Consider the following 13,846-nt stretch of genomic DNA (forward strand, 5'->3'; position numbering starts at 1 on the left):
TTAGACACGTCCTGACAGAAAACAGCCTTCGGGACACCAGGAACCCCGAACCTACAGCCACGGGCGTGTCCGGGCGGGGCAGGCAGCGCTGGTCACCGCCACCCGCCGTTGCGGATCACACCCCTTCCTGGGCAGGGAGGGGGCGGGGCGCCGGCGCCGGTGGGCGGGGTCTCCCGCCGGGCAGTGTTGGTGACGGCGCCAGGCCCCGCCCCTGGGGGGAGCGCGGGCGGGCCGCGAGGCGAGCGCTGGAGCAGGGCCCGAGCCGGCCTGGGAGCCTGCGGGGCCGAGCGCAGCGAGCGGAGCGCCTGGGCGGCGGCGGCGGCGCGCGCGATGCCTCCGGCCGGGGACCGCGAGGGCTACTGGGGCCCCACGACCTCCACGCTGGACTGGTGCGAGGAGAACTACGCGGTGACCTGGTACATCGCCGAGTTCTGTGAGTGCGGCTGCCGGCCCCGGGGCCCCGGCCTGAGGCGGGAGGGAGGGAGGGAGGGCGGGCGCCGGTCTGAGGGGAGACGCCGGGTGAGGCAGGGAGAGGGCGGACCTGGCCGCCGGGGGAGGCAGCAGGCCTGGCCGGGGAGGCCGAGGGGGCCCCGGCCGAGGGGCAGGAACGGGAATGCTGCGGATGCGGGGGGCGGATGGGGGAGTCCGGGGTGTCGGGTGAGGAGTGCCGGGGTCTGGACAGGTTGGGGAGGGCTTGAAGATTGGGGGGCAGAAGTGGGGAGCCCCTGCTGAACCTAGGGGGAAGCCTGAGGGGCAGGGTTGGGAATGGGAATTCCTACCCGCGGGGCGGAGTGGGGGCAGGCTGGGGGCAGCCCGCGAAGAGGTTGGGAGAGGGGAGGGCTTTGCTCATTTCAGTGAGGGCCCGGACACCTGCTCCTCCTGTTGCTGCCACCGCCTTCGCCCTAAGGACACGGGAGCTGGGGACAGTGCCTAGCTTAATCTTCCCCCCCTTAGGTCTTGCCCTTTCTCTTTCTCTGTTCCTATTAGACCTCTTCGGTCACCTCCGGGAACGGTTTTCCCAGTCTCGAATCTCGACCGCCGTTGCCCACCCCACTCCCATCCTGGATATCTTCAAGTACCAGAGATCATCTACTCTCTGATTACGACTATTCATTCAACCATCTCCTTGCACCAGAAGTAGAAGGCAGAGCACCTTAGTCTGTACCTTCCTGCTCGTGCCGGGCTCCCAAGAGCACAAGGGACCAAGTCCCTGCTCCTCTCTGCCTCCTATCCGACTCCCTGAGGGTTAGGGTTCTTCTGAGGATACTTCTTCCACTGATTGCAGCTTCTGAGGACTTGGGGACGAATCCTCCTCCAGCTGCTGCCCCTGACAGGCACTGCTGGCCCCCTGGGGCTTTGTGTGTGTGTATTTCCCCTGATGATTCTTCCTGCCAGGCTAGGAGAGCACAGGAAAAATCCGCCACTCCTTTTTCTGTAGTTTACTTTGGTCAAGTTTTTTGAGAGCACGATGTTTGATCCTTCTTCAGGTACAGAGAATATTTTTTGGCTGACTATTACTGCCTTCTTTTAATTGGATCCACTTTCTCAGGACATGAAGCCAAACTCTTTTTAGCTAACCTTCTCATTGTTGGGTCCTTCTCCCAGGCAAGTGTTTGGCTTTGTAGGAAAGAGGCAAGCGTTTCATGCCAGCTGATCCTACTTTATTCTGTTCACAGTAATTGGCTAAGTTAAAAAAAAAGAAAACAACTTTTTTTTAGTTTTCGAGACTTTAGTACCGTTCCGTTTAAACCATGATTTAGGCTGAGTCACTTTTCCTGAACTACTAGTTTATTTTTTTTTTATTATTTTTTTTATTTTTTTATTTTTAATTTTTTGTTTATTGCAGTAACATTGGTTTATGACATTGTAAAAATTTCAGGTGTACATCATTGTACTTCTATTTCTGCATAGATTACATCATGTTGACCACCAAAATACTAATTACAACCCATCACCACACACATGTACCAAATTATCCCTTTCACCCTCCTCCCTCCCCCCTTCCCCTCTGGTAACCACCAATCCAATCTCTGTCCCTATGTGTTTGTTTATTGTTGTTATTATCTACTACTTAATGAAGGAAATCATGTGGTATTTGACCTTCTCCCTCTGACTTATTTCACTTTGCATTATACCCTCAATGTCCATCCATGTTGTCACAAATACCTGGATTTCATCGTTTCTTATGGCTGAGTAGTATTCCATTGTGTATATATACCACAGCTTCTTTATCCATTCGTCCCTTGATGGGCACTTAGGTTGCTTCCAAGTCTTGGCTATTGTGAATAACGCTGCAATGAACACAGGGGTGCATGTACCTTTACAAATTGGTGTTTTCAAGTTCTTTGGATAAATACCCAACAGTGGAATAGCTGGATCATATGGTAGTTCTATCCTTGATTTTTTGAGGAATCTCCATACTGTTTTCCATAGTGGCTGCACCAGTTTGCACTCCCGCCAGCCGTGTATGAGAGTTCCCTTCTCTCCACATCCTCTCCAACACTGAACTACTAGTTTAAATTAATAATTTTTACATAATAGTGGGAGAATATGGGCAAAGGGATCATTTGTAGTATAATTACTTGGCAGCCCAAATGTTGGCAAAGGAAGCACTTTACCAATTTTTATTAGATCGTATTGGCGAGCCCATGCCTGGTCCAGAGGTGGTCCATGAGCGAAGGGACTTGAAATCATGCTTTCTGAACTAGAAATGTGTAACTTGGAAAAGAGAAACTCAAGGGTCTTCAAATATTGGATAGGCTGTCATATAGAGTGGTTAAACTTTCTGTATTTCTCTAGAATGTAGAATTAGAGCCTATGGGTAGAAGCTAACTGTAAGGGGAGAGATTTTGCTTCAACATAAGGAAATTTTTTAGCTAAAGATATAATCATGGAATGGGTTGACTTGAGAGGTAGAGAGCTTTCTGTCACTGAAAGTGTTAAAACAGACATTGCTCAACTAACTCACATGAATATTTTAGGGGGAATTAATTGTTTAGTAGAGAAGAGAGGTTGGCTTTAGTTGGCCTTTAGGTCCTCTGCGGCTTTATGGGACGATATAGGCAATAATGACTCTTAGTTTAAAACCAAGGATTAGAATCAAAAGAGAAAACTGACAGTTAAGTCATGTGAGCTATGAGAGAGCAAGATACTACTGTTCTGGCAGATAGTTCTGAGAAATGGGAAATGGCTTTAGTTCTTAATGTCCAAAGAAGAGGAAACTGAGCAGACTGCAGGGAGAGTTTTGACATAGGAACCAAGAAAAGGAGGAGTGAATGTTGGCCGCCCTTTGCACATGTACCTTGGGAGAAAATGATCTGAAGGAACTTGAGGTCGAATCTTCTTACCCAGCAAGGGGTGGTTATCTGTCATATCTTGGAGTAAGAGAATTTGTTTTTGAAAAATATGCTGATTAATAACGATGTGTTTAAAACAAATGCAACTTTATCATCATTATAATATTTACATTAATGATAGAAATATTAAGGATAATGATAATAATGATGATAATAGCTATTTCTAAGTGCTTACTTTGTATCACACTTTCCTAAGCACTTCATATGTCTTATCTCTTTCAAATTTTACCGTAATTCCAAAAAGAAGGTATTATTATCCTTATTTCACAGATTAGGAAATTGAAGCTCTAAGAAGTAACTTATCTAAGGTTGCAGAAAGTGGTGGAGAGGTAGTATTCTAGTTGAGCTCTGACTTTAAAGCTCCTATACCATATAACTTCTATCACGCATTCATTGTTTTGCCCCTGCATGCAAGGGATGAGGACAAGCATGAAATAATATAGTACTATCACAAAGGACAAGTGGAATGACTATTTAAGAAGCCTACCTTTTGGCATTAGGGTATGTGTATGTTGGGTAACGTGAAGATGAGTTTGGGGAATTGCATTTTCAGATATGGCAACAGTTCTCAGTCATTGAAAAACCTGAAAAGCTTAACATCACTGAAGATCAGTTCAAATTCCTTTGTTGTTTGAGCAGATTGTAAGGACCAGGGGAAAAGGTAGAAGGTTTCTCTTTAGTTGTGAAAGGAGCGCCTTGATGTGCCAGAAGTTATAGGTACAGGCAGTCCTCACTTTGCATGATAGTGTGGGACAGTACAAATGACCAGGCAAGTTAGAACCTGGCAAAGTGATCTTAATAATCGATGGGAAAAGGTACGATTGTTCCGTGACCTTTAAAAATTTTTGTCAAACATTGTAAACCCTCTTTTTGTTGGTTATAAATATATAGAGAAATGAAAAAAATAATAAAAGTAATATTTATTTAGTACACTGTGATTTAAAACATTAAAAACAGAATTAAAATGTTTTATTTGTAAAAGAACTGACCAAGAGTAGTTTGAACAGTGCTTGTCTTCTTGTCATGTAACTTATGATATGGAATGAGTAATTTTTTTATGCCTTGGCGAATTGTCATAGTCCTTTCTAAGTCTGGATCAGCTTCCAACATTTTATTCTTTGCGCTTTCAATATTGTGAAATATCTCCGAGAGTTCCTTTAATGCAAATTTTTTTGCTGGTGTCAGTTCTGGTGCATCTTCATCCTTTTCTCACAACCCCTTTCTTCGTTTATGTTGGTAAGTTTGCCTTCACTAAATTCCTCTGGCTGCATTTCTAGAGTCTCTCGAATGGCAGCAGAGGCAGCATTGCCATGGTCAGTTGTTTCATCTATATTCCGTTTATGTTCGGTTGGCATTTCACTTCCAACATTATCACTATTTGTTTCTTTGCTGCACCTTGATCGTTGTTGGCCAGTTCCCTCTTTCGATTATTCATTTGTGTAAAATGTCACATATGTTCATTGCCAGGAGACAAGGAGGCAACTCAGCTACATGCTTTGCTGCCCATACATGAACTAAGTGAGATGTACATGAACCGATGTGCATTGACTAATCACCAACAGACTTTGCCTTGATGTTTTATCCATAATTAGACATTAAGGCAGAGAATTATTTTTCTCTCAGCTCTTTGAAGATATTATTCCATTAAGTCCTGGCTTTTATTATTGCTGATGAGGAGACCACTGACAGCCTAATTATTATTCTTTTGCAGTTTATTTTGTCAAATCCACCAACAGACTTTGAAAGAAGTGACTTGGTTAGGGGCCGGCCTGGTGGCGCAAGCGGTTAAGTGTGAGCGCTCCACTGCGGCGGCCAGGGGTCCCCCGGTTCGGATCCCGGGCGTGCACCGTTGCACCGCTTGGCAGGCCATGCTGTGGCTGCGTCCCATATAAAGGGGAGGAAGATGGGCATGGATGTTAGCCCAGGGCCAGTCTTCCTCAGCAAAAAAATAAGAGAAGGATTGGCAGTTGTTAGCACAGGGCTGATCTCCTCACAAAAAATAAATAAAGTGTATAATTCATTTAAGAAAAAAAGAAGTGACTTGGTTAGTCACTGATCATGATGTGCTTTTATTATTTACATAGTGATTTGTGGGCCGAAGATCTAGTAGTGAAGTTTGTACTATATTCAGTTGCTCACAGTTAATGTACTGTGGTAACTGAAATTTGAATTGTGTTGTTGGATGATTGGTATTATTTAACTAAACTGTGGTAACTGAAATTTGTGCATATTAGAACCCTGTAAAGTGAAGACTTCCTGTGTACTTCTAATCCTCACAACATTCCTAGTAAGTAGATGATGTTATCCTCATTTTATAGATAAGGAGTTAAGTGACCTGCTCAGCTTCATACAGCTAATAACTGGCAGAAATGGTGTTCAGCTATAGGTCTGACAACTCTGTTTACCAAGACATACTGTGTACAAGAAGTGGAATTTCAGGTGCTGTTGGTTTCATGGAACATATACTACTCAAAGGGAAGTTGAAGGGAATTCTCTGTTTTAATTATGGTCTCAGAGGAGAATTACCCAGTTAAATATTATTCAGAATGTTTCATTTATTCAGCGAATATTTATTGAACACTTATTTTGTCATTGACTCAGAATACAAAGCTATATGAAGTCCATCTCTCTGTTCAAGGTAGCTAACAGGCCAGGAGGGCTATGAATAGATAAGTACAAATGGGCATTTGTTTCCTAGTTTCAAGGGAAATGCATCCCTAAAAATGTATTTGAAAGAAGAATGTTTAAGAATTGACACATTTTGAAAGGGGGTTTACTTATCAGAAAGCTAAAAAATATTTTAAAATTTCTAATTATGGGTTTTATAAGGGCTACCTCAGTCTGAGGAATAACCTGGTTAGTATGACTTTCATGGATGGGGAGAATGGATGGTAACTTCTGGTAGGACCATCTAGCCATCTCCCCTTTGTCCTTGGGCTAGGATGATTCAAGCTAGGTAGGTATTGTCCCTTCTCATAGGTTTGCTGCCCCTCTCCCCACCCTATTCATAGGAATTGAGCAGAAGGAAAGTAGGGCAACCCTCAGTCTTTATATCTTTATTATGGGATTTGCTTAGATGGGGTAAAAGGGTCTTTCTCTCCTTGCCACTGCAGCACAAGACCAGAGAGGCTTTAATCAGCTACCTCTGCCATATACAGCTGCCACTCAAGGCATCTAGCTGATGGTAGCTCATTGCTGCCTTTCTTTTCCTTTCCTTTTTTCAGGCGCCTTCCCACCATCTTCTCTTAATAGTAGCCTCGAGTAAGTAAGCATGCTTCAGGCTTCTTTTGGTCCTGGGGTTCTGTGGGCTGGAAAGGTGATACCCGTGTCACTTTAAGGAAGATAGTCTTTTTCCTGAGGATTATTGACAAGCAAGCAGCGCTGCCTCTAACTTAATGCTCAAAAGCACCTTAAGTCAACTGAAGAATGAAGGCCAAAGGGCCAAATTTAGTGTACAAAAGGGTTTAGATTTAGTGTATGCAAGTCAAAGACTGCCAGTAAATTGTGCAGATGCTGTGATGGACGTATGTATATGGTACATTAGAATGAAAGGAAAGGGCCGGCCCCGTGGCTTAGCAGTTAAGCTCGCGCTCGGCTGCTGGCGGCCCGGGGCCCGGATCCCGGGCGCGCACCGACGCCCCGCTTCTCCGGCCACGCTGAGGCCGCGTCCCACGTACAGCAACTAGAAGGATGTGCAGCTGTGACATACAACTATCTACTGGGGCTTTGGGGGGAAAAGTAAATATAAATAAAATCTTTAAAAAAAAATAAAAAAGAATGAAAGGAAAGAGTGCTTATTAAAAACTTAAAGCAAAGAGGCTTTACAGTGTTAGTGCTGCAAGAGCTGCCATACCAGCTATTTATTTATTTATTATTTTTTAAATTGTGGAAAAATACACATAACATAGAACTTAACATCTTAGCCATTTTTTTTTTTTTTTTAAAGATTTTATTTATTTTATTTTTTCCCCCCAAAGCCCCAGTGGATAGTTGTGTGTCGTAGCTGCACATCCTTCTAGTTGCTGTATGTGGGACTCGGCCTCAGGATGAACGGAGAAGTGGTGCCTCGATGCGCACCCGGGATCCGAACCCGGGCCGCCAGCATCGCAGCGCGCGCACTTAACCACCAAGCCACAGGGCCGGCCCTTCTTAGCCATTTTTAAGTGTATAGTTCAGTAGTGTTAAGTACATTCACACTGTTGTACAACCAATCTCCAGAACTCTTCTCATCTTGCAAAACCAAAACTCTATACCGATAAACAATTCCCCATTCTCTTCTCCCTCAAAACCCTGGTAGCCACTCTTCTACTTTCTGTCTCTATGAATTTGACTACTCTAGATATCTCATATAAGTGGAATCATACAGTATTTATCTTTTTGTGACTGGCTTATTTCACTTAACATAATATCCTTGTGGTTCATCCACGTTGTAGCATGTGTTAGAATTTCCTTCTTTTTAAAGGCTGAATAATATTCTATTGTGTGTATACACCACATTTTTCTTATCCATTCTTCCGTTGATAGACACATGGGTTGCCTCCACCTCTTGGCTATTGTGAATAGTGCTGCCATGACATGGGTGTACAAATATGTCTTTTGTCAGACCACAAACTGAAATTGCTGGGTCATATGGTAACATAGCAGTTGCTTTAACCTTTTCATTAAAAAGAAGCCTTTTATTATTTTTTTCTTAGGCCCCATGAATTTATTATTATTCTTACATAAACTGTAATTTATTATTACTTCTCCATAAATTGTAATTATTAATGTACTTTATCCCCATTTTAATTAATCAAAGGCACATGTAACTGTCAATCAGAGGGGATCTAGTCACTTACCCCACTATATTGATCCATATGAGATACAATCACTAGGTACCTTAATGTATTGATAAATTCTAGTCCATATATATTTATTGCAGCCTTGTTGTGGATAAATGTGATTTTTGAAATATTGAAAATAGCTAATAGAAATAATAGCTAACATTATGGGGCACTTAACGTGCAGAGTTCTATGTGTATATTATCTCATAAGAAACCTTATAATAATTCTTATAACGACCCTTTTAAGTTAGATTCTGTTAGTAGTCCTATTTTAGAGATGTGGAAATTTAGGGCAGAGAGGGTTAAATACTTTCTGCAAAGTTTTTCACTTTTCAAGTGCCAAAGTGAGGATTTGAACTCACACAGTCTAACTCCAGAGCATATTCTCTTCTCTCTCTCTCTTTTTCACTTTTAAAATTAGCGTTTTGAGGTATAATTTACTTACAATAAAATGCATCCATTTGAGGTGGTCTGACAGATATATACATCTGTGTAACCACCATCCCAATCAAGATGTAGACTGTTTCTATCACCCTGAAAAAGTTCCCTAGCAGAGCATTCATTTGTAACCGTATGGTATACTGCTTGATCTCTGAGGTAGGTACTATTATAATCCTAATTTTGCAGTTGAAGACATTGAAGGTTAAGTAACTTGTCCTAGGTTACACACTATTAAGTGGCAGAGCCTAAGTGACCCCAGGTGCATTTGATTCCAAAGCTATGCTGTTAACTACCATACTGTCTAAACTCTGTCCATTACCCATAGTCTTTTTCAGACCCTATGGGTCCAGGGACCTCAGGTTGGGACTTAGTGGTCTAACCTTCTCATTTTACATATAAACAGAAAGACCTTGAGAATTACAGTGATTTGCCCAAGATTATGTTGTAAATTAGTGGTGAAACCTAGACCAGAATCCACATTCAGTAGTTTCCCAGTATGAGAAATGGTGAAAGAGGAGGATAATGTCAAATGTTGTTGATGTCATATTGTTAATGAGTTATCAGATCATAGGACTTGCTGTGAACAAAAAAAATCCTAGTGAACTATGTTTTAGGGTGAATATACCTAACATCTATAGATTGCTTCTCAGACTTTTTAATATACGTGTGAATTACCTGGAGATCTTATTAAAATGAATATTCCAATTCAGTATGTCTGGAATGAGGCCTTAAAGTTTGCATTTTTTATAAGCTGTCAGGTAATTCCAATGCTGCTGGTCGGGAGACTATACTTGGAGAAGCAAGGCTTTGCAGTTCACAGAGCACTTTTCATTCTTTTCTCCTGTGAGGTGTAGGTGTTATCCCTGTTTGTATGTAAGGAAATCAGATTCAAAAGGATAAGTGACTTGTTGAGGATCACAGGGCTGGTACTGGAACCTGGGTTTCTAACTTTGAAAACCACGTTAGGTGTTGATTCGCCCTGCCCAGTAACAGGCTGAAAACACCACGTGTGAAGGAAAGCTCATTACCCAGGAAAATGATTGTCCTGGGTAATGAGCTAAACTGAACTTAAGATTCAACGTATTATTTTTTCATTTCAGAAACAGGTTTCATTCTTATTTGCTCCTAATACCTTCGCCAAGCTCAACCCAAACCACCTTTTAGACTTGTCTGTAGTTAGTAATTAGAGCTTAGTAATACTTGAAGGCTAAGTCCATTTTGAAGTCTAATCTTGACTTAGCATTTTACCCAGGTGGTTCAAGATATTAACTAGGAAGAACTGTCCTTTGGTAGCACATATTGGAAGAAATGTCTTATTATTTATTCATTTTTATTAACAGAACAGTTAATTGGCATGTGGGTAAATTTGGGGGAACTTAGCTGAGCTGGAATACATAGAATAGGAAATATTTAAATGAAAGTCTTGCCCAGTGCTTTATTATTTCAGGTGAAAATTTTAAGTTGTTTCTTCAATTTTGGGTTCTACCCTTGTCCCTGTGCCAACTGTTTCCCAGTCAGTGGAAAAAAGCCTCACCTGGACAGTTTTACGTAATGCAGAAGAGCATTTTAAAAGAAGTAAAGCCATGAAGAAACATTTTAGGACCTAGCAAAATGATAAAGCCCAAAAGAGACAGCGAAAGCAGTTTATGGTGACATGCAAGTCTTGCATGTTTTACTGTGGGGAAGGTACATGGTATGATGACTTGGAGTCAGAATCAAGATTCCTATCTGAACTTTGCTCCGTTAAACCTTGTGACTTTAGGCAAATCACTTAATTGTTCTTTGTATCAGTTTATTTTCTATAAAATGAGAATAATGATATTTGGTTGGTAATGAGAATTAAATGGCATGATATATGAAAAAGCACACAGTGAAGTACCTGGCAAATACTAGGTGCTCAATAAATATTAATTGAATTGGAATCTAGTCAAAATAAGTTAAAAAAAAATCATGCGTTGTTATAGTTGTGGCCTCCTCATCTGTGATGGTTAGTTTTATGTGTGAATTTGGCTATGTTATAGTATCCAGTTATTTAATCAAATACTAATCTAGATATTGCTAAGAAGGTATTTTGTGAATATGGTTAACATCTGCAATCAGTTGACTTTAAGTAAAAATTATTGTGAAGAACGTGGGTGGGCCTCATCTGATCAGTTGAAAGGCCTTAAGAGCAAACACTGAGTTTCGGGGGTGGGGTGGAGGGGGAGGTTAAACTTTTATTTGGGGAGGTCTCCTACTTTTTTTTTTTTTTTTTAAAGATTTTATTTATTTAATTTTTTCCCCCCAAAGCCCCAGTAGATAGTTGTATGTCATAGCTGCACATCCTTCTAGTTGCTGTATGTGGGACTCGGCCTCAGGATGGACGGAGAAGTGGTGCCTCGATGCGCACCCGGGATCCGAACCCGGGCCACCAGCATTGCAGCGCGCGCACTTAACCACCAAGCCACAGGGCCGGCCCAAGGGAGGTCTCCTACTTGACTCCTCACCTTAGTGGACCTTCTCTCCCTTCTTCTTTCCTCCCTTTCTTCCTTCTTTCTTTCATTTGTTTGAATACATGGTGAACATACCAGAATTTTTAGATGTTTTTAGTGGGAGGTCAGCTGGAGTATCTAGTGTGTTGCACAGCGTTAGCCTGGTTGCTTTTGCATATGCTGTTCCCCTGTCATCTGTAGCTACATTCTCTCAGTAGATACCTCTTTAAACCTTGACTGATTACTCCTTACAGAATTAGGTGCTTCTTCTGTTTCCCTTTGAAGATTTTTTATTGACTGAAGGATAAAGGCCAAATTCTGACATGACATAAAAAGCTCTTCTTTTTTTTTTTTTAATGAATATTTTCACACATACAACCAAGTTGGAAGAATTTTGCAGTGCAGATTCCTTCACCTACTACCTAGATTCCACCGTTAACATTTTACTATACTTGTTTTATCACTTGTCTATCCATTTATTCATTCCCCTGTCCATCTATCAATTCATTTTATTTTTTGACACATTTCAAAGTAAATTGCAGACATCTTTACACTTTCCCCAAGTACTTCAACATGCATATTGTTAACTAAAGTTCAATTCTTGATGTTTTTTCTTTTGATGTAAAATTTATATTCAATATGATGCACAAATCTTGTGTCTATTTGCTGAATTTTGAGAAGTGCATACATTTGTGTAACCAAAACCCCCATCAAGATATGGAGCTTTACCATCAAGCAGAAAAGTTCCTCATGCCCATTCCCTGTTAATTCCCACCTTCACCTTCTCCCTTTTCTCCAGGGGCAACCACTGTTCTGATTTTTTCCCCCACCATAGATTAGATTTGCCTGTTCGAGAACTGCATATAAGTGGAATCATATAGTATTTACTATTTAGTATAAGCCTTCTTTCACTCAGCATAATGCTTTTAAGATTCATCCATGTTGTTGCATGTACTGGAAGTTCCTTTTTATTGCTGAGTAATGTTTCCATTGTATGAATATACCACAGTTAGTTTGTCTATTTTCCTGTTGATGGACATCTGGCTGTTTTCAGGTTTTGGCAATTATAAATAAAGCTGCTATGAAAATTCTTGTGCAAATCTTCTTGTGAATGTCTTTTTCATTTCTTGTAGGTAAATATCAAGGATTGGAACAACTGGGTCACACAGTTGTACGTTTAGTTTATTAGAAACTGCCAGACCTTTTCCCAAAGTGGTTGTAGTATTTTACATTCACAGCATTTGATCCACATCCTTGCCAACATTTGGTGTCAGTATTTTTAACTTTTGCTATTCTGGTGGATGTGTAGTTGTGGCTCATTGTGGTATCCAGTTTATTCTAAACTTTTCAGTCTTTCTTCCTCCTTTTCCCCGTACTCCCTACTTTCCCTACTTACACTGTACTCTTGCCCAAACAGGCTGTTTATGTATACATTTATACTCCTGTGCACCTTTTATTGTTCATGCTGTTCCCAGGAGAGAGAGTAATAAATTGTTTTTTAAAGCCATGAAGTTTTGGGGTGGTTGTTATTTAGTAATAGATAACTGAAACAGTGTCTGAAGTTGAGTTTTGAGCAATTTTTATTTCCTGTTGTGTAAACTCGAGTGTGCCAAATTACACCATACTTTTTATTCTTAGAAGATGAGGCTTTAAACATAATAACAAAGTTTAATACTTTGATAGGCTCTTTGACCTGAAGATTTCAAAGAATTTTATAGGCATCATTTTATTTACCCCTATAATGCGCTCATGAAACTCAAAAGAGGTATTTTACCCACTGAAAATAAATAGGTACTTCAAGGTTGAAATAATTCATTAGTGGAGCTGGAAAAATCTTTGACTCATTATAGGTGTGGACCCTTGGTCTTAAAGTTCTTTAACTTTTCAGGGCCAGCTGCTTTTAGCAGCAAATGGAAAGACTAAATGGAGTTAGAAAACAAAACAGAACTCCAAAATTATGCATGTTAAAATCTTGATACTGCTATAAAAACTGTTTTTATGACTGACATTCACTCATTCATTCATACAAAATGATAAAGTGATATTCTAGATAAGGTAGTGTTTCCAAAATGAAATATTATGGGTTCTAGGCTATTTTACCTGCTGGATAGCAATCCCTCCCCACCCCCCTGCTCCTTTTGTGTGTGTGTGTGTGTGTGTGGAAGATCAGCCCTGAGCTAACATCCATGCCAATCCTCCTCTTTTTGCTGAGGAAGACTGGCCCTGGGCTAACATCTGTGCCCATCTTCCTCCACTTTATATGGGACGCCAACACAGCATGGCCTGACAAGCGGTGCACCGGTGCGTGCCCCGGATCCAAGCCCTGGCCACTAGCAGCGGAAGGCGCAAACTTACCCGCTATGCCAGGGGCCCGGTTCCTCCTTTTTTTGTGTGCGGAAGACTAGCCCTGAGCTGACGTCTGTTGCCAATCCTCCTGTTTTTGCTGAGGAAGAATGGCGCTGGGCTAAGATCCATGCCTATCTTCCTGTACTTTATATGGGACGCCACTACAGCATGGCTTGACAAGCGGTGAGTTGGTCCGCGCCCAGATCAGAACCTGCGAACCACGGGCCACTGAAGCAGAGTGCGCGCACTTAACCGCTAGGCCACCGGGCGGGCCCCCACCCTGCTCCCTTTTTTAAAAAACCAAACATGAGGGCAAACTGGCTTTGTTGTCTGAAATCTTATTGATCACTGGAGTTGATTCAATTAGTCTTGCCAATCAGATGTTCTTTGTTCTCTGTTCTTTCACTAC

General features: G+C 41.6%; 1 protein-coding gene across 3 annotated transcripts in view; it reads left to right on the top strand.

The window, feature by feature from the left end:
• The first annotated feature begins 259 nt into the window (after window positions 1-259).
• ACER3 (alkaline ceramidase 3) overlaps window positions 260-13,846 on the top strand; it is a 162,205-nt gene continuing 148,618 nt past the window's right edge. Inside the window, exons 1-2 of one of the 3 annotated variants that reach the window (XM_087433482.1) lie at window positions 260-437; window positions 1,145-1,245. In XM_087433482.1, coding sequence (XP_087289608.1) covers window positions 331-437; window positions 1,145-1,245 — 208 coding nt within the window. In that variant the 5' untranslated portion in view covers window positions 260-330. The remainder of the gene's footprint in view (window positions 438-1,144; window positions 1,246-13,846) is intronic. The other 2 variants (XM_087433481.1, XM_004434026.3) reach the window with 2 other exon arrangements.

Source organism: Ceratotherium simum, chromosome 7 (genome assembly GCF_057802395.1).
Source record: "Ceratotherium simum simum isolate JZ-2026a chromosome 7, ASM5780239v1, whole genome shotgun sequence".
NCBI lineage: Eukaryota > Metazoa > Chordata > Mammalia > Perissodactyla > Rhinocerotidae > Ceratotherium > Ceratotherium simum.